The sequence below is a fragment of the Polistes dominula genome, unplaced genomic scaffold, assembly GCF_049000335.1.
Source record: "Polistes dominula isolate Pdom_NZ unplaced genomic scaffold, Pdom_raw_medaka contig_373, whole genome shotgun sequence".
NCBI classification, from domain to species: Eukaryota; Metazoa; Arthropoda; class Insecta; order Hymenoptera; family Vespidae; genus Polistes; species Polistes dominula.
The window spans coordinates 3,114,074-3,136,956 of record NW_028300899.1 but is presented as its reverse complement, the minus strand read 5'-3'; the positions used below and the strand labels follow the sequence as shown (position 1 = coordinate 3,136,956).

The following is a 22,883-nucleotide window of genomic DNA, read 5'->3' as shown; positions in this document are numbered from 1 at the left end:
ACCTCGTCTCCATTTGTTTCCTCTCGATTGAACAAATGGATTATTTTTCGTTTTTTTTTGTTTCAGCACATTTTCATTGATTTAAAAAAAAAAAATAAATAGATACGTTTAGTAAGGCACAATTTTAAAGTAGCACAAAACACACAACGAGTTAATTGATTATTAATTTAGATGTTTATAGATACTATTTTATTCTATAATATTTCATTATATCAAATTTTAAGCCATATTAAATATTAAATAAATAAATTAAAATTAAATAATACATAATAAATCTTACATATATATATGAATCTTGAAAAATAAAGTAGCACTCAAACTGTGAATGTAGGCAGGCAGGCAAGCAGACAGGTACGTATAATTAATTGAATTTCGAATCAATTGATTAACAAGCCTGAAAAGTGTAAGTAAGAAACATTGATGTTTCCTCTTCTCTCACTCTTGTTATAAATTCGAGTGTATGTATTAGTACTTGTACATGAATAGGAACAAGAGAATAATACAGATCTCGAATGAAGGTAGTCAATCACGCGGTTTCAATTCCTTTTCAAATATACGAATCCTTTTTATTCCTTTTTATTTCTCCCACCACATCCTCCATCGTTACCAACCCCTATCGGTAGTCAATATTTTCAAGCATGAACATCATTGTACAATTCATCCATCCCCTTTTTCGCGTTTCCTTTTCATCGATATCATTTTCATGTGTGACCGATGTGAAAAGCAAAGTGTATATCTCCTCTTCTTCATTCTCCTATTTTCCCATTATATATACATAATATATATACAAATATATATAATAGGAAAATAGGAATATATATGTATACATATGTAAGTGTATCTGTAGATTTCCGATGTATCGAGAAGCTTCCGTCTAATACGAGGATATATGTATTATATATGTATCAATACATATATATACGTCTTAATGTATATTCATGTATATGTATATATGTATGTATATGTATACGTTATGTTACATTTCGCCAATACTATGATCCTAATGTTTTAGGTAACGACAGTATCGATTTGGCATCCACTTCCTCTTCGCTTACAATCTCCATCAAGATCTTCCACTGCTCAGGATCTTCACGAGGATACGAAATTATCTTCGAAAGTGCATTTGTGTGCATTAGATCCGTGCATTAGAAATGATGTAAGTATTTTACGTATAAGTACTTTTCCTTTATTTATGCTCTATTGGTTACAAGTTTTTAATTGCATTTGTAGAAATCATTATTATTTAATAATTTTTATTTTGTTTCAAGGATAAGAATAGTATGATTTTCTTGATATAAATATTTTTGCATTTATTTATACAGAATGGATAAAAAATATTTAGATAATCATACAAATCAGTATTGTTTCATAATTTATTCTAAATCGATTTGGACAAGTATGGCTTATAGAAATTCTTTAATAATCGTAAAATAAAAAATAAATAAAAAAACAAAATGATGGGATGACAGGGGTGAGATAAAACATGAAGGTTTTTAGATCATGATTTTAAATTTGTATAAATGAGAAAGAATGAAGATATAAAATTACATGTTACGTTGAAGGTATAAAAATAAGGATTTAACCATTTTGGAAAGCTTAATGAAAAGGGGTATGAGGAAATAAAAATATATGGTTAGATGAAGAGACAAACATAGGGAAAAAAGATAAGGAAAAAACGAAAGGAAGACAAAGATAAAGTAAGAGAGAAGAAGAAGAAGAGAAAAAAGGAAAAGATAGCAGAAAAGATAAAGGAAGATGAGGAAGAGGGAATTGCTAGCTTCGGTACATGTCTATCTGTTTTTCTCTGTGTGACTCGTGTACGTATATATGACTATATGTATATATGTGTGTATGTGTGGGTGTGTGTAAGAAAAGAGAAAAACGGCGCCACTACAGTATGCGAACTGAATTTTAATGAATCTCTTTTCTCACCGCTAAGCTTGGCGATTCTCTCTGTCTTTTCCTTTTCTTATTTCTCTTATTCCAACCTTTTTTCCCTCCATTCGAGCCCTTCAACTTCTAAAACTAACTTTATTCCACCAAAGCTGCTCTCCCATATCCAACAAGAGGAAAAGGTGCGAGTGCGTGAAATTCTTTTCCGAAAAAGACGAATCATTTTTTTTCTCTTTTTCTCTCTTTTATTTCTATCAAAATTTACATATCATGTTTCCAAACGTCCTACAATATCTAACGAATCCTTTATCATTTCTTTTTTTCGTTTCCTCTATTTTTTTTTCAAGAATAAATAATATCATTAGAATCTTGTGTGAATTTACATGTACTTACATATCTACACGTACGATTTTTTTTGTAGGGGGAGGGTTTTTTTCTACCAATGTTTTTCACGAGAATTCACGAATCAGAAAATCAAGCGCAGAGAGAATAAAATTTTCAAATTCCATTTTTTTGTGGAAAATTTTACGTCGAAAAATAATATATATATATATATATATATATATATATATATATATATATATATATATATATATATATATAATGTAAGGGTGGGAGAAAGATGAAGAGTGCGAGTGTATGGTATGCGTGAGACAATTGATGAACGTTGAAAGATTTACGAGTATATGAAGCGATATGAATATGAGTTGAGTATATGAAGCGATATGAATATGAGTGTGTGTGTGTGTAAAGAAAGAAAAGCGAGCGTGTATAACGATATCATCTGATGTTATTGTTGGTAAGCTAACCGAAATCTCTCGAATATTCTCGAACCGGAAATCGGAAAGAAGTCCTTTGTTTAATCGATTGGGAATAGTCTAGAGATTTCGAGAAAGATTGACGGAAGTGATTAGGACCATTGGTGGGGTGAATGTGTATATAAGCACGGTGAAAAGGGCAGCCTTCGCCTTCTAGATTCGATGCGACTAGTTGTGAGTGAACGAGTGTAATACGAGTGTAAGATTCCTAACTATTGTTACTTACTTTTTCTATTCGATTTCTATCTGTGTTTATTCTTATATATTAAAACCTTAATATTTAAGTATTTGTTATATTATAATAAATACTTCTATTTAAATTCAATAAATCTTACATATATTTTTAACATTTTCATGATGGATTTAAAATATAAAATTTATGAATATAATTTTGTTTCATAGTAATGATAGGGAAAATTACAATAGAGAAAGAGAGAGAAAATATATATAATATAATTGTTCTCATGGATAATAAATAATAAAAAGACGATGTCTAAATATATCTGATAATGCAAAAGGGAAACGCAATTTTCATGAAAATGTGATTTTCTATGCAAAAATAGAAAAAAAAACGAAAAAGTAGCTCTAGATAATTCAAATTATATTATATCGATTGCAATAGAGTTTCCTATCGCGAACACGCGTTTTCATCTTCCGGATATTTTTCTTGTTAAAAAAAAAAGAAATGGGAACAATTTTTTTCGTGACAAATGATATACTTTTTTTATTTGTATTTTTTTTAACAATAACAACTCTATTTTCATCTCTCTCTCTCTCTCTCTCTCTCTCTCTCTCTCTCTCATGTTTTCTTTTAGTAAAAATTTTCCTTCGTGTTTTACGATAAAAGACACGATTTCTTTTTTTTTCTTATTTTTTTCTCTCTTATTTCCGTTTATAGGAATAAAAAGGAATGGAAAAGACGAAAGGCTAGGATTCTGGAAAGAAAAGAGTAAGCCTCTTCACTTTCCTACTCGTAAAGCACGCGTAAGTACTCGCTTTCAATGGTGGCATTCATGTGAGGCCAAAGGTTTGCGTGTGTTTTCAGCGTGTTTAGTATATATGTGTGTATGTATGCGTATAGAGATGTAGTATATTTTCAAATAACAGGCAGCATTCGTAACATTTTCCACTCTGCCCCTTTTTGCCCTTTTTTTTTCTTTCCTTCCTTTACCCTAACTACAACCCTCGTTTACGTCGTCGCGTTACGTTTTCCCAACTCAATGATATTCTCTTCTTTTTCATTTTTTTTCTCTTTTTCTTTTCTTACTCTTGCCTACCTATTTCTTTTTCTTAAGAAACCAGCTTGTCTTTTTATTTTAAAAAACATTAGGAACAACGTTTCATATTTTTCAAATAATTAATTGATTCGTAGAACAAAACATTTTAAGTAGTAAATTCCACTAGCGCAAAAGTAGTTCATATCTTTACCTCTAAAGTAGTACATACCTTTAATCAGACATGATTTTTGTTCGAAAATGTTTATTTTTCAAAATTTTAGAAATACCATTTTTTATTCTGTCAGGACTTTAATTTGTACTTTTCCAAAATTAATTCAAAAAATGTTTAACAAGTATTGCATACTACACTACTATTATTACATCCTATGCTATTTCTATTTTTGATTAATAAATGAATATATAATTGAGTTACATTTTATTGTACAAAATAAATAAATATAAATATTTTTATCGATAAAAATAATTACACTTATTAATAAATTATATCAAAAATATTCGAAACTTCAATCATCAAAGACGAATAAAATATTATACTAGCTGTTTCTTTTTAAAAATTGAAATATTCATCGCGCGCGCATCGCTACTTTTCTATTAACCAAATTAAATATTACTAATAGTAATATTTTGTTCTAGTGTCAACAAGATGATAAAGTAAGAATTAATATATAAAATGAAGCAATGAGATAGAAGAGTGGGACCTATATTTTCATGATAGAAAAGGACAAGTTTTATTTTCTTTCTATCAAGAAGACGATGTCGTTCAAAGTTAAGTAAAAGACGACGCAAAGGGTCCCTGACAGCGAATCAGAGATTTCGCTAGGGAGTTAAAACGTAATGGCATCGCGAAAAACGTTCGACAGCTTGCTTGGCTATCCGTGATGGTTACACATGTGTGTACAAAGCTGTTCGTGTTTCTCGATGTCATCTACTTCCCCTTTTTCCTTTACTTTCTCTCTTTCTTTCTCTCTTCCTCTCTTTATTGCTTTCTCATGCTTTCTCTATGCTTTGGCTTTTCTCTTTTAGGTTGAGTCTCTAGAGCAAACTTGTAGTAGTCGACGACAACGTGGCCGCGATAATCCCTTCTATAGTCACTCAGCAACAAACTGCGACGACAGAAGGCGCCTTAGGGAAATAGGGTGAACTTAATATATATGTAGAAAGAGGAAGAGAAAGAGAAAGAGAATTGTAAATGACAGATGAAAGGAAGTGGACAACACTGAGAAATAGAAATTGATATTTACACACTCAAATTGTTGTCCATTCTTATCTTTAAATTCTATTTTTTCTTCATTTAATTATTGAAATTAAATGCCAAAAAATTCGTAACAATTTAAAAAAAATTAAAATATATATTTTTAACATAGAAAAAGAGATACAAATAACTAAATTTGTCAGATTTATGAAGTTTTATAACATGAATTGTTTTAAATACTCCTGGCATTATAATTGACGATTACAGATTTCTATGGAATTTGTTAAACAATAAATACCGATGTTGAAACAATATTCGCAAAAAATTTTATCAAAATATTCCCAATAGTATTTTTAACGATTTTTTTTTCTTTAAATTTTCTCCGCGGCATCTTAATACGAAAAAAATAATGAAGTTTAAAAAGAACATGATGATTATTCTCATAGAAAGGTAATTAAATTTTGCTAGATGATAGTAATAGAGAATATACTTATATAGTTATCTAAAATGAAAGAAAAACTTGATAAGGTATTTTTATGAAGTATGATTTAAGAACCGTAAGAGATATCTTATACGAGAATGAGACAGTAAGAAGAAAAAAGAAAAGAAAAAGGGGAAAAGTATTATATCTCGCAGTGAAGATTAGTGAACATAATGAACGTAAGCGTATTAAGGTCGAACGAATGAAAAAACTGAGTACTTGGAAGAACTAACGACAACGGATAGTAAGAAGAGTATTCTATTATAGATGAACGATCTGAAGTAGCATTAACTAAGACATAAAACAAGCAAGGAATCTGGACATGGAACGAGTAGAATCGGAGTTGGTATCTGTATGTAAGTAACGAACGAAGTAAGTGAATCAGCGATTTGCTTTCTGTAAGTCAGCACGATAGCAATGGTTCAATTCGAAATGATGGTTTTGATGGTAATAGTGATGGTGTTAGTGATGATGATAAGGGAGACTCTCACTAGCGTTGTTAATAAACGCGGAGCGAATTTACGTCATCGAAAATTCGATTCTATTCGAATTAGATTGGATTGAATGCGATTCGAATCCGTAGAATACCGTTGCAAGGTTGGTAACGTAGGTGTGGGATAGCAGTAAGGGGTAGGGGAAAGGAAAGGGGTGGCAAGGAGAGAAGGAGTGCAGCAGGTACAAGCTGCACTTTGAAAAATTTCCATTATTTGCATTGCCGGTGAAAGGAAGATGGAACATCGAGTAGAGAAGCTTTTCAACCGGGGCTAAAATCGAGGGGAAGAAAAATTTGCATTGATTATCGAACGAGGCCAGACTAAAAGCACGTCCTTTTTCTTTCGATAAAGAATCGACAAGAGGATCACCTGTATATAAAAAGAGAAAATGAGAAAAAGAGAAAAAGATAGAGAGAGAAAGAGAGAGAATGGATATAATGTTACTCAAAAGTGCTTCTTTTTAAAGTTACATTACTCACTAGGAAGGATCATTAGGTAGAGTCCTTTTTCTTCTCTGATATCCAATGAACATAACGATGGATTCTTTGTAGTCACTCGCAATATCGTACAATTCGTGTTCACTGTAGCAGAATTTTATTACCCAATGAAAGAGAGAGAGAGAGAGAGGGAGAGAAAAAAAGAGATGTCTGTATATCTATCTATCTATCTATCTATCTATCTATCTATCTATCTATCTATCTATCTACCTATCTATCTATCTATCTTGTAGCCATCTTGTGTAAAGCTCAAAGGGAAACGAGAAAAGCTTACCGAGTCGGACAAAATTTAGCAAGGTCTCCTTTTAATTTGCTCTTATATTGTGAAAAAGAGAGAAAGAGAAGGAAAGAGAAAGGGAAGGATAAAATAAAACGATAGCTTCGGATGCTGGTTGGGAGATTCCAATTTTCTAGACTGACAAACGACAATGAACGTAATCAGTTAGGGGAACCATTAGTAAGAATATCAGAGCTTTCAATCGGCCAGTACACGTCCCGGAAACAATTACGTGGATCAACAAGCTCGTATCCCACACTACTATTCCACGTAGAGATTTCAGTTTGCGCGTCAGCGGCAAACGGTTCAGGGATTTGCAGGATTCACTGGCGTGCATTTGCTTAATCCTTGCCTGTCACCAACCGAATGCTGCTCGACTTTAGTACTCTGCGTTTCTGTTAAGAACGGATGCTTCCTGTACAATCTCCACTTTTGAATTTTGAAATTAAATATTATTATTAATTAGGTCAAATTATTATGAGTAATTATATATTTTTAATTTGTTGGTAATTAATATTAATTTAATTTATAGATTTCAATTCTTTTCAAAAACTTTATTGTAATAATTTTGTTTATTTTGTGAATATAAAAAATGTTCTTGTTTTCTTTATAAATTTAAAATAAAATTAAAGTTCGGTAATATTTTATGAAATAAAAGTCATAGATTTCTGCGCAAACTTGACACGATAATTTTTAAAACATTGATAATTCAATACGTACGTATTGTCATTTTTTAATTTTTTTTCATTTACATTTTATTTCGATCTTTCGTATTATAAATAATAATATAATTTGAAGATAATAAAAATATGTAGGGGAAAATAATTGAGTACTCGAAATAATATCTATTTATTATTTTCAAACATTTCGAAACGTCATTTTCGTTAACGAGCATTTGCGATGGATAAGTGATTCTATTTAATGATTATATTATTAAATATTCAACGAATGGTACGGTTATAAATGCGGTCGGTTTCCTAACTAATTCGTATAATTATTTGAGAAAATTTCATTGGAGTATTTGTATAGGTACTTATAAAATACTACTACCAATGAACAACGAGCTTCGTTTCGGGGAACGTTTTTTGTGGATTAATACAAGCAAGGACTATCGAGTGTACTTACAAACTAGCAGTTCGGCTTTTCTCTCTTCTGTATGTACATATATATACATATAGAGAAAAAGAAGTCCTACGAATCAATATCACTAGCATTAAAGGTGATCCCGTTTTCATCGGGTAAAACTAAGCTCTTCGTTATCACTACTCATAGGATTATTGAATATAAATGTTCATAGTAAATCATATTTATCCAAGAAATAGTACCACTTTTGCAATCTATACAACAAGTGTAATTGTCACAACTAAGATTACTTTTATCAGTAAAAAGCATTCTTCAATTTTACATTTGAAATAGTTTCAAATAATAATAATAATAAAATATTATACAATTGAGCAAATAATTAAATTTAAATACTTAAATAAATAATGAGATACATGCAAGGACACAACAAATAATTTACTTTTGTATTTTTGATCTTTATTGTACATCAACGATCAATTTAGCCTTAAATTGTACTAACGGAATTAATGTTAACTTTAAGCACGTTTTTGCTTATAAAAGTTAAATTCAATATTATCAATCAATAGACAAAATTAAGCAGAAAACTATAAATAAAATAAATTAGACGATATTTTAATAATATATTAAAATTAGTCCTTATTCCTACTTCAAAAGTAATTTTAATAATAATCAAATTCTTTGATTATATTGAAATGAATAATACATAGAAACATAATCGTAAAATCTAAAGTAGACATAATATGATACTGGGGCTGAACTAGCATGGTTAAATTTCATTCCTTTTCGATCTAGCGAGTTTCGATGGGGAAACAGTGAAAACGATGTCGTAACTACAATCGAAATTGTTCGAATGGTCGTAGAAGGTAACGAAACGTTGGGCGAACGGGATAGAAAACATTGAATTTCGGTACTAGGGGGTTCGGTTGGGTCGGTTAAGGGGGGTGATTGTGGGGTGTAGATGGTGTACACAGATTCCAGCAGCCCACCTGAATATGCATGAGAATTGCATAGTAGTACATGCCACCTGCATTCGTGGCCTAGTACGAACCTAGACAGGATATAAACTTTACTCGAGAACAAATAGGTAAGGTCGTTAACGTTAGAGGAAAAAACTTACTCGCTTTTTGAAGGGGAGAGAGAGAGAGGAAAGGATTACCAATAATGGCCAGGTGAGGGTAAGAGGTGGTCGGAGGTTTGAGGTTCGTTGAGAAGAGGAGGGATTGAACGAGGGGTTGGAAAAGCCATAGCAGTTAAACTTTTTACCAAGACCATTTTCATACGATTAATCTTATTCCCTTGACACAAAAGAGTCTCTTTTTACATACGTATGTACACACGTACATACAACGTATGTAAAAATACTATGATACTTAAGATTTTGGTATGGATTATAAAATACGTTTTAATTGGCTTACTTTGAATATTCTAATAATTCTCGTAGAAAGTTTATTTGATGATTAAACGTCAAAATGAACATGAATAATCGTTGGAGAAATTTCAAATTTTATAATATATATAATATAATTCGAATAGGTTGTATCTGAGGATTTCAAGAAGTTTCCTCTTCTAAGTCTAACTTATGCTAAATAATCTTTCTAAGGTTATCACGAAGTCGGTAATAATCTCGAAGTTAAGCAAGCTTGTCTTCTAAGTTCGTCTAAAGATTATTTCGAAATGAGTCGAAACGTCTACGGACGAGAAGAATAAATCCCGATACATGGATTTACTATTTACGTTTGAAACTTTTTCTTCGGAATAAAATCGTTGGAAAAAAAGAAAAGAAATAGACACAAAAAAACTTTTTATTTGTCTCTATTCTTATACCTGAACATTCTACGTGCCTCCTTTTTTCGTGTCATAAAAGAAAAGGTTATAGAAGATTTATATAGGTTAAGCTGAAACGAGGTTACTTTTACATGTATCTACTCTGTGTGTGTGTGTGTGTGTGTAATACGTGTGTGCGGTTATTTTTTCTTTTTGTTATTCCTTTTTTTTTTGTTTAACTTGTGTAGGTAACTCTAGGTAGTACCTTATACATTTATACCCTCAGGTACGCTCTTCTTCTCCTTCTTCTTCATATTATTTTTCATTCCTTTTTTTTAAACTCCACCACTGGGAAATAATGAAGATGTCTCAAAGCGTAGAATATGACGTGATCTATTTGAGTAAGTTGAGTCTTTTCAAGAGAGTAAGAGAGAGAGAGGTAGAGTTAAAAGGAAAAGGAAAGAGACAGACTTGACATGTCAGACTTATAAGTGTTTATACTACTGATAGAAATTTAAAACAGTTCCGAGACTGTCTACTTCCATCCGTACCTACTTCCCACACACTCTAATTTCTTCTGTCTTTTTTCATTATTTTATTTATAATTAATTATATTTTATTTTACTTATCTAAAGTAGCATGTACATTGAAGATTATTCTTTGTATTTCTTTGTTTTCTTTTTTCTCAAATGAATAATAACTCCGTGAAAACGTTGAAATTACATTTTGTTATAAATGACAGAAATATCTAGTGACATTATCAAGATATTTCGAGTTAGAAAGAATAATATGTTTGAGAAAGAGAAACCAAGGTGAAAGGATATATATTTGAACGAGGTGAAATTCAAAACTTCAAACTTGGAATTCGCATTCTCGTCGTGTTACGTATCATTCGGTGTATTATGATATCACAATATTTCTTCAAATTTCGTGTCTGGTGTTACCAGCCAAGCCGCAATGCCGTTACTCTGAAGGATCCACTGCATTGAGAAATTCTATTTCGCGATGATTTGTATCCCGAAGCGCTATTTCAGAGGCATGCATTCACCAGTCTAGTCATATGAAACGTATAGGCGTCCCGATTTATTTTCTAGGCACTACTATTTACAAGACATTGAATATATATATACATTTATATATTTATATATTTATATATGTAATATTTACATATGGATATTTATATGTATGTGTACGCGAGTTTAGATATAATATAAATTTATATACATATATATGTACTTTTACAAAATGGGTACATTTAAAGAGGGATCATCTGACGATATTTTTGACAATTTTAAAATTGTTTTCTTTAATAAAGATCGTGTCTTTTTTTATACAGAAAAATTTTTCCTATTATCTTTTATTCGCTTCATGTAAATACATATAAATATTTTATTAACGCGTTTCAATTTATTTCTTTAACTCTATTTCCGTTTGATGACAATTTATAAACATATATTTATACGCGTATCGTGGCATATAAATATATATTTAAATATTAATAATAAATCGACAAATTGCAGAAGAGAATTATTTTTAATAATATTTCATCGAATTTCTCTCTCATTGGATTTTTATTTCTAATATTAAATTAAATTCATATTGCGATATGATATAATAAATTTAAATGAATTTCACAATCGATCATTATCAAGATACGAAAATTCGATTTCGTTGATCAAAACGTTAATCAAAAATCAAGATTACGAGAAAAAGAGAGAGAGAGAGAAAAAGATTTAGCAAGATGTACGATTTCAATTTTACTAGGTCGAGAGATCGATCGTGGCAACGACTTCGAAGTTTTGCGCATAGTTTGAACCTCTCGCGAGCAAAAGGTGCGTTAATTAGTGTCTAGTTGAATCAACTTTTTTTTAGAATTGAAGTACGAGATTCTCGTTCGAGGTTTTCAATATATCTGTTCAACGGCGTATCCTAGACTACGGGACTTGAATCGATCTCGTTACGAATTTTACCGCGGGAATATTTTTTTTTTTCATTAGTAATACCACCACCAACACAATAATAACGAGATGATATTAAGCTTTTGATATTTCTAAAGTTATACTATTAAAAATAACTCACTATTCCCATGATGAAAACTATTATGATTATCGAGTTTTAATTAAATTTCCTTAAAATAATATGTATGATAAAACAAAACATAAAAATTCGATGATATAGAATCTATTTTATCGACACGTACACGTTCCAAAATAAAATATAAAAAAGAAAAACAACTAATTTTTAAATACATGTCGCAAAATAAAAGCAAGTAACATATCTATTATTTTAGGACCACATATTTTTTGTTTTATTAGCAATAATTTAAGATGAAACTTTATAGGACAATATAGCTTAAAACTTCTTTCCCATGTGTGTGTATATGTTTATATGTGTGCATCTAAGCCATAAAGATAAAAATAGTTAGACAATTATCGTCCAAACTATGTTACAATGTATATACTTTTATATATACAAAGTGTTAAGTATACACACGTACGTGTTTTCATGGTTAAAATGCATCAGAAGTATTAACGGGGGTTTCCAAGGTACCAAAGTAGGTACGTGCATTTCCCCCGACTAGTTTTCATCCCCTTTTTCCAAATAAATGTGCTTTATAACAGCTTAAATACGCTTGAATCATCGCACGTATCTTAAAATCCTCTAGTGGCCGAGTTTCGGGTCTACGTATATGAACGTGCCACCACTTCTGATATATAATTTCTATCTATGTATACATATCTATGTATGTGTGCATGTGTGTGTGTATGTATATACGTCGCCATCTTTCAATTCTTCTTCCTTTTTCAGTATCTTTTTCTCCGGCAGTTCGTTTTCTATCCACTTATCTTTATATTCGTTCTTTTCCACTTGGTTGCTTAAATTTGTAAAATTGTAGTTCACGATTGAGAAAACACGTAGAAATGAGAGAAACAAAAGGAAACAAAAAAAATGGAGAAAGAAGAGAGATACCTTTTAGGTTATCCGGAAACGTGCAAGTGTTAAAAATAAGAAAAAGCAAAAAAAAAAAAAAGAAAAATAAAAGTGGGGGAAAAAAAAGAAAGAAGGAAAAAAATCACTCGACTTTCTTGTCTCAAGTATTTTTAGTGAAATTAAGCTGAGTGGCCTAGCTCTTTCTGAGAAAAAGAGAGAGAGAGAGAGTCACTTGGATGCATTTCCACGAAAGCCAAGGACTCTCTCCTGATTTCTTCGTGAAAATCTTATTTATACGTGGCACGCGGTGCTACTTACTTTAGCAAGGAAGGACTCATGCAATTATGCAAGTTCGTTACTTCCTAAAACAATTGTACCTGATTGTCTTATCCGATGGAAGGAAATTAAAACGTTCAAATGAGTTCATTCAACTTATAATAAAATAAATGCTCATTTTTAATTTCTTTCTTATTTTATTCGGAATTTTTATTCGTAATATTATTCGTTCATATATTTCATATTTTACTATCAAGCGAAAACTGTCTATTATAATAATCGATTGTCTCGTTGTTAATGGTTTTATGCTAATAAAGGCGTTAATATATTTTCTTATTGAATGCTCACGGCTTATGACAACTTTTAACCGATTATTATTATTATTTTTGTTATTATTATTATTATTATTATTATTATTATTATTATTATTATTATTATTATTATTATTTTATTATTTATTATTATTTATTATTATTATTATTATGAGGGTAAAGAGTTTATTGTTAACGTCAATCTATTGTGAAAGATTAATGATTCTTTGGATTTCGAGAGTGGAAAGAAGGGTTCAAAGTTAAATGAACCAAAACGTTCGTAAGAAACGAAAGAGATTTACTTCTATTTGCTGATCATTGATAAAAAGGTCGTTCAATGGTGTTTCCGAAAGAGTTCTTTTTGAAATAAACTTGCTAACTTCGAAAACGGCAAAATCCAGTTTTCCATTAGATTTATAAATTTTATTATTAAAGTGAATTTTGATTAAAAAAACAATTCGGAACAATTATTATTATTATTATTATTATTATTATTATTATTATTATTATTATTATTATTTTGGTTAATAAATGTCAAAATTTATCGTAAAACAATATTTACATTGGAGGATTGTTTTTTCAAATATAAAATATTAATAATATTGATATTTGTTATTTGACTAATTCATTACATCACAATTATTATTATTAACCATCATTTTAATTTAAATATGAATAAAAACTTAAAAAAAAAAAAACCATTTTTACATATTGTCGGTTCTTTTTTCTTTTTCAATGATCATTTTACATTTAGTACAAATTTTTATTTTTTAAACTAATGATCAGTGGAAACATCATTGATCGTATGCACTCAACACTAATGTTCGTTGTCATTAAATACTATATCATTAGAATAATGTATCGGTAACGTTCGTGAGAGCAGATGTAGATGAGAGCTTTAAATGCTTTCCAAGGTTGGTGGTACGCTGTTCTCTCTCTCTCTCTCTCTTTCTCTCTCTTTATTAGAAAACTTTGATGCGTTGAAAATTGCATTTCCTTAGCATGCTCGTTGCAACTATAACTATTACTTTCGAGATTAGTTTTCTAATTGAAGTTAATCGGTAGCATTACTTACTTTTTAACGATTAAGGAAAAGATGGTAGAAATTTTTTTTTTAAATTATAAAAGAAAAATAATAAAAATTAAAGATAATATTATAATAATAAAAGAGTACAAAGTAAAATATAAAAACGTTTCTCTCTCTCTAAAAGAATTGAAATTAAAAATAATTCGACGTTGATGAGATACGTAATTTGTAATAAAAATAAAAGATATATAATATACATATTAATGATACAACATCACAAAATAAAAATAAAAATTTGAATATATTTGTAATAAAGAAAAATCTAAACAGAAAAAATTTGACGTAAATCAAATATAAAATTTGTAACAAATTCTTCTTTTACCTTTCTCTTTACTTCTTTCTCTCTCTCTCTCTCTCTCTCTCTCTCTCTCACTCTCTCTCACTCTCTCTCTCTCTCTCTCTTAGTTTCTATCTTTTTCAATTTCTTTGTTACCATCTCTCTGCGTGATTATCATAAAGTTTCCATAGGACGCGTCGTATACAGTGAAACGAACGACGCTCATAAAGTACTAATCCGATTTTTCAAGAGTCACAAAAGCTCAAGCTCGTTAGCGTCGTTCGTTACGTATGCTAGAAATGCCTTTCTTCTTCTTCTACTCTCTTTCTCTTTTTCTCTCATAGTCCTCGTCGGTGCAAACTGGCTACAATTGCAGATTATACACACACATACGCACACATATGTATATATACATGCATACATAGAGAACGAGAAAGAGAGAGAAAGAGGAAAACTATTCTCTTTCCACGAGTTGGACCATGCAATTTTATTCGTACTGCTTGCCTAACGCGTAAGAATTGCAACAACGAACAAGGACTGGAAAAAACATTAACCAACGTATATGTATACCTTACTATATATATAGTATAAACATTTTCGTGGAATACTTCATTACGTGGCTTGGTTCAAGGACTCCCTTGGGATGAAGAAGGGTAGACGTGAAAAAAAAGGTGCGAAGAAGTATACGAAAAAATCTTTTCTTCTGTTTTTTTCTTTTTTCTTTTCTTTTCCGTTGTTGTACCTTTTTAGCTACCTAACACCAAAGCTACACCTCATTCGTAGCTTATTTACTTCTCATTTTGTTTTTTATCATTTACCACCGCTACAGAAAAATAACTCGTTGCTAAAGATATCGCGATATATTATATTATTCATAAATAGTAATATTAATAATAATAATAATAATAATAATAATAATCATCATCATCGTCAACATCATCGTCAATGATATTTAATATGAAACAAAATTTCCACGTGAGATTTGACCGCATTCGATAAAGTATCAATTATCTAATTAAAAAACAAATGTTCATTTCTATCATTTGTAATAATATTATTTAACGTACGAAACTACTTTAACGTTTATTGTGGAATTAAAAATTTGACCGATGCTGTATACAAAGTAGGTATGTATATAAACTCATACATTTACTTTGCAATTGATTGGCCTAACCAGAGAATGTTTATCAAATCCTACTGCTTTATTTGTTATCGACGATTAATGAGATTCGAATGAGTAGATATATAATATATGTGTTGGTATATGTACTTATGTATTCACGCGTATGTATGTATGTATGTATATATGTACGTGTATAACAGAAACGAAATGAGATATCAAGGAAATGTCAATGAACACTTTTACAATCATTCGTTTCTCTTTGTACTTGGTTGACTCATTAATCCCTTATTATCAACGATACCTCGTCATCATCATTTGGATTAGCTCTGTCAGTAGGATTTAGATCAGTACGATAACCCAACGGAAGCCTATTCTCGTTATTACCAACTATGAACGAACCGATGAACGAACTAACGAACGAATGAACGAACCAACGAACGAATGAACGAACCAACCAACGAACGAACCAACGACCAACGCGTATAGGATCGATCCGACAAACGAAGTAAATGCATGTAAACGATAATGCCTCTAGCGATAAACGATTTTAATAATCACAAAACTCTCATGAAAGGTAATAGTAACACGTTTTCAACCTCGTGTTGTGCAAATTCATTCCCTTTGAAACGTTTATCAACTATTCACTGCTTTTCATGACTACGAAACTACCTATATACATTTATACATATATATAATATACATACATACATACATGCGTAAGTGTTCACATATAGGACTGACCTAAAAACATATAACATGTGTATTATTATATATAAGAATTATATATCACATGCGTGAACGCATAAAATGTTAATGCAACATTTGAACGTCCCACTTTATTTTATCAATTGCCTTTTCAATTAACAAAGTTCGTATATGTACGTGGAACATTTTTCTAATGATTCTAATCAAAAACGATACATATAACATTTCCTCCCCATCCCCCCTTTTCGTCGATTATTCCTCGAAATTATTCACACTCTTTTTTTTTCTTTCTTTCATTTTTTTATTATCTCTTTTTTCTTTTTTTTTTCTTTTCTATGGTGATTCTCTATCAACCGGGAGCTCGATTCAAAGATAATTGGTTGTAAAACGTGACACAGTATTTATCTTCCTCGACAGCCAATAACGACTATAAAGCCTTCTCGTTATCTCACTCTCTCACCCTTCCCATCCCATCCCGCACCACCCCACCCCACCCCCTCTTTTTTTCTCCTGGTCTTTCCTACCATGAATTCAACTCGTTTCACGATGGATAATTTTCATCAGAATGTCAAACTCGTCCAAGCAAATGATGTAGGTACCGTCATTGTTTAGTTCACACCCTTTCCCTTGTTCTTCCTTCCTCGTTCCTCTTGCTATCCTCTCCTCTCCTCTCCACTCCTCTTCTAGCGTATATAAACGGATAAATGCTCTAGTAGAAATAGCCTTTGGACGAAGTGACATTAATTACCTCAGAGGGGAAAGTACGACAAAGGCTTTACTATGTAGGTGTACTGGTGTTACATGAACTATTGGCAAAGTTCGTGCTTTTACTATGCAAGTATGTAACTATGGTTTTTTAGTTCACTATCTCTGTTTTACTTCTGATTTCTATTTTATTTGGTTTTTTTTTCCTTCTTTTCTTTTGTTTCTTTTTTTCTCTCTTTTATTTTTCTTTACAATAAAATCTAATGCTAAAAATATATACGTAATTATTTTTAGTTTTTCATTGTCTATACAAAATTTAATTTTATATTAATTAAATTAATACAATTAGAATTTCGACAAATGAACAATTGTACGAAAAGTAACAAAAACTGTGGAATATAATTTTAATTATAATTGAAACGCGCGTATTTAAATGAATACTAAAATTTAGTATATTTTTTATTTTATGTATACACAAAGAATATCTAAAAAAATATTAATCAATTAACATATAAAGTTAAGATAAATAATTTCAAAGATATAATAGGAAAATTTAATATAATAATGATTTTATAATCGTATTTATAATGTAATTAGATCAAGCCTAAATTTTAATATTTTTCATATTACGTATACAACAATAAATAAAATATATACTCTATGAAAAGAAATATGTATAACCTAGATAGATTTGATATATTGACAAAAATTATTGTTCTTTAATCGATGGTATCGATGGAAACGAAAAGTATACGGTATGTTATCGCGAATTTGTATGTCCAATCGGTGGAACAAAAATGTGCGATCGAGCGTACAAATGGTGGAAGGGGTATACGATGTGGAAAATATGGAGAAAAAGTGGTGACAGCTTTTGCCATAGCCGCAAGATCACTCCCAAAGGACGACTCGGACTATATATATATATATATATATACATACACATATATACTTATATATGAACGATTGTATACATATCTATGTATGTCTCTACGCGCGCGCGCGCGCGCGCGCGTGTGTGTGTGTGTGTGTGTGTGTGTGTGTGTGTGTGTGTGTGTGTGTGTATATATATATATATATATATATATATATATATATATATATATATATATATATATATATATTGTAGCATTTCTAGCGGAAACAAGTGGCATATGAAATATCGAAAGCATCGGAAACACACAGGACATCGGACGGGAAGCTGCACTTTACGCGTCTCCTGTGAAAGATTTCTGCACCTTCGCCAAAGTCCAAGAAAATAAAGAGCAAAATCGATGAAAAATAAAGAAATACTGTCTACTATTCTTCTATAACATTTTTGACAAAACGAAATTTTATATTCAGCGAACGCGAATTCTTATGAATTTTTTTTTTTTATTGTGAAAAAAAATCTCTAAGATAAAAATTTGTATTTTAAATCAAATCATTTATCATATTTTCATACTATTTTTTTTAAATACACTTTTTATTGTTCTTATAAATACGAATATTATAAGAACAATAAAAACAAGAAGAGATATTATTCGTTTACAGTACACATATGTTTAATAAGATATAAAATATAAAATATTAATCATATATAAATAAAAATGTAAATTATTCGTATCATTTTTTAAAATCATAAATTCATATAGTATTGGGATCTCTGGCAGGGGTGGGGCTTACCCTGGCGGGAAAAATATGAACTAGAGACTAAATGGGTCTGTGCATTACTTGTATAATCAAAATAGAAAACAACGTGTATAACATTATTATTTATATTTTATTTATTTATTATATATTATTTATATTATTATTATTATAATTTTTTTGTAATTAAATTAAATAAAATGAAACTTACATTGCAATAAATTTGTAAGTTTACTTGCACAAAACCAAGCAATAAAAATTTTGTTGGTGGTGAAAGTGTATCAAATACTGGACATGTTATTAAGTGTGGACAAGTACCAAGTCGTGATTGTAATATTATAAGTATTTTAACTTTTTGTTTACAAACTTCACATATTAAAGATAATCCACATGAAATAACTGGTGAAATATTAAAAAATGGTCGAATAATTAGAATGAGTTGTTTATGCAAGGCTGGTTTAAGTGGTATTTGTAAACATGTTGTTGCAGTATTGCAATATCATTAGCTGTCACTAATTCAATTGATCTTCTACGTATTCTTTCTTCTCGAGAATCTATTTGATCTACAAGAAAAGCACATTCTTTGGATGATCCTAAAGGAAGATGTTGACTAGGAATACTTGTTTTTTTAAAATAAGTTCGAGTTGAATCAATAGATATAACAATACACAAAAACAATATAAGCGCGAGTAAATTTATTGATTTAACAATTTATAATAACCAGAAAAAATAATTGTTAAAAATACTCATGTGAAGCTAAAAAATCATCTTTAATAAAATAGAGTTAACAGACTTTCATACTGAGAGTTATACTTTTTTCAATTTTTAGCTCTCGTACCCAAGCTATATGTCTATCAATTATTTCTTTATCACCAAATTTGTTTATTCGATAAACAAACTGTTTTTTACGAGGTGAAATTTGAAAAAACCTAATTTTTTCATCACGACAACCTATGCTTGCACAACCAAATGCACTTCAATACACTTTACTTGTATTTTTTTTTTTGCTGGGAACTACATAACAAGAAAAAATTCTTTACAACAACTTTTTAGTTTAACGATACTAGTTATTTTCAATTCTACTTTCAATAATAAATAAGCAAGTCATAAAATTAAAAATATAAATATTTCCACATAAATATCGTGTAGTTTAAATCAGCTGTCAGCAATTCCCCTTACCGCTCTAGTTCTGAATTTAGCCACCAGACAGCGTATTTAAGTGCTAAAGATCCCAGTAGTAATTATATAAATATATTGTTAACCACGGAACGTGTAATTGATCTTTAACCCTGGAACTAATAACACGTGTCTTTCTGTTAATATTTTAAATAAATTTCCTTCTTTTTTTCACGTATTTCATTTCCATAGCAAAACCAAGGATAAAAGACCGCTTAGGTATTTGATGGTTTTATCCGAATCAAACAATCCTTTCTATTTATCGAGAGACGGAAAAATTTTTCATTTCTTTCTCTTATTTTTCTTCTGCTTCTTCTTCTTCTTCCTTTGATTTTCTTAAAAGGAAGAAAAGAAAAGTAATCACGTGTCTTACCTGAAATATCTGCGATTCAATTATGGATAACGTTTTGTCACGGTTCGTGAAAAGTCGAGAGCGATAAAGATAGAGAAAAAAATAAAGAAAAAACTAGAAAGAGAGAGAGAGAGAGAGAGTGAGAAGGAAACATACATACAAACAGACAGACAGTCAGACAGATAGGCAGCAGATAAAAAGTGTAAACTAAAATGGCATGTTTTTTCATCTTCGGATCAACGTCCGGAACAGGTGCGAGATTCTTCGTTCAAACGTACTTATCTGACTTTTACCTTTACATCTTTTTTTTATATTTCTTTATCTCTCTCTTTCTCTCTTTCTCTCTTTCTCTCTCTCTCTCTCTCTCTCTCTCTCTCTCTTAATATCGATATTCGATATATGTCCAGTCTCATACGAATTGCACCTCACGACAAAGTTAATAAATATACAATTTTCAACGATGTTTGTATCGTGAAAAATCGTACGAGAGGAGTATTCAATAAATTTTAAATTGGAATCGTTCGTATAACGATTAAAAATAAAGAAAAAATTGGTTATTACTCTTAGAGAGGTTGAACTGTGAGTTCAACGTAATACAAACGTGTCAACAGAAAACCTCTAGGAATGAAATAAAAATTATAAAGAGTAAGAGAGAAAAAGAGAAAAGATAAGAACGACAAATAGAAATAGATTTTATATAAATAATGCTCCATCTTTTTTATTAATATTATAATTAAAAAAATATATGTATTAAACATACGCTCCGCAAGTTTGTAACTTCTCGAGTGTAATAAAAATTACACTAATTAATTGTTCTTATTATCAAGTGAAATATATATAATTGTGTGTATATTTATGATTGAAAAAAATAAAAAAATAAAAGAATGTATTTGGATAAATTTGTCTATAAAAATAAATAAGATTTAGGAATAGTGTTTAGTCACCTTTTAATAATTAACAAGCATATATGTAAATAATATATCTTTAAGTTTAGAGTGGTAATAATATATTACTGATACTTATATATAATTTCAAATTCTGGAGAAGACTAGATAGGGACTCAAAATTTACATTTCATTAAGGATCTCTTGGTAATGCAACGATGCATTCGAATAGCTGCTCCCTCGTATGGACGTATCTTAAACCGAATATCCACCAAGGGGAACGTCTTAGTCGGCTTGTATACCCAAGTAATTAAAAGTTCATCGAATAATGAGAACGGGATTTTGAAATGGATACGACATCATTACGCTCGTGATAAGAGGATTATAAGAAACGGTGAGCTGTGAGCTAGCTAACTTGGTTATAACGTTCACAGGACGAATCTAACTTTTAATGAATTCCTTTGTATAAAAAGTCAAAAACTCCCGGCACCTTTTTTTAAATATCCATGAACAAAAATCTGACCCATTTATATTTTTTTGTTCCCCGACATCTTTCATCCCGCTGCTTCGCGATTAAAATGAGAAAAAAAAAATAAAAAAAAAAAATAAAAAAGATAGAAATGCTTTACAATTAAATTTTTCTTTCTTATTCTTTTTTTTTTTGTTTATATTTATTTATTCACGTACTAAAATTTCAACGCGACTCTTCGAATTGGCTGAAAATAAAATCGAATAGATTATGCTACAACTTTATGTGATTATAATATGTTTAAATTAAACTAGCATATAATTATATATAATATACTTATAATTATTATTTATTCTAAAAAATGTGTTGTTTTTTTTTATGAACACACGATTAACAAAAATAATTTATTTTTTGTTATAGGAGGATTAGTATTGTTCCATCAAATTTGGATCAAAATCATCAATGGATTCATATGGCTATTTCAGTACACTCCGTTAATCGAACTGACAAGAGAAATCATTCTCAAATATAACATTTATCTAATTATAAATTATAATATGTTCAACATGAAAACTGTAACTTTTAGAACATATTTCATTTTAACAATGGAAAATATCTTTTTGTTGTAGAAAAATTGGGTATTGTTCGTCAAATCTGGATTACCCATTCCCTTTAAACCCCCTTCTCCCCCATCCATAAGTAAATTCTTATGGCTACTGGTGGAGGACTCCGTTAATCCAGCCGACAAGAAATCATTCGCAGACGCCTTTTTATATAGAGAGCAATTTTACCTAACCCTTTTCTGTGCCAACTTTATTGCCTCAGCATTGTCCGCCATTCCCCGTAGTACGGCGACTCGTATAAATGTCTTCCTGCATTCCACTTCACCCATCGTGCCATTAATATCGCGTCGAGACTTCTTTTTCTCTTGAGGGCATCCACCCCTTCTCGCCCAACACACAGCACCCTGAACCCACTCGAAAGTGTTCCCCCCACCTTTGCGTGTAGGAGTCGCGAAGTAACGACCCGTGCGACCTACTTCGAGAAAGCCGAGTAGTCTCGTTTCGAGCTCAAACACCCTCCTCTCTTACCCTCTCTCATCCCTATCACCTCCATCACCCCCATCATTCCATCATCCAATACCAAACGGTACATCGATTCAGACGTGAAATAAAGAAGAAGACGAATAAGAAGAAGAAGAAGAAAAAAGAAGAAGAAGAAGAA

General features: G+C 30.4%; 2 protein-coding genes across 8 annotated transcripts in view; one reads left to right on the top strand and one right to left on the bottom strand.

Moving 5' to 3' along the window:
• The window catches only part of LOC149033468 (uncharacterized), a 36,782-nt gene extending 31,784 nt beyond the window's left edge, over nucleotides 1–4,998 (top strand). Inside the window, exons 2-3 of the mRNA XM_089179394.1 lie at nucleotides 1,013–1,156; nucleotides 4,583–4,998. Of these exons, the coding sequence (XP_089035520.1) occupies nucleotides 1,013–1,156; nucleotides 4,583–4,618 (180 nt within the window). The 3' untranslated portion in view covers nucleotides 4,619–4,998. The remainder of the gene's footprint in view (nucleotides 1–1,012; nucleotides 1,157–4,582) is intronic.
• The window catches only part of KaiR1D (Kainate-type ionotropic glutamate receptor subunit 1D), a 235,490-nt gene that overhangs the window by 145,079 nt on the left and 67,528 nt on the right, over nucleotides 1–22,883 (bottom strand). The window lies entirely within an intron of this gene.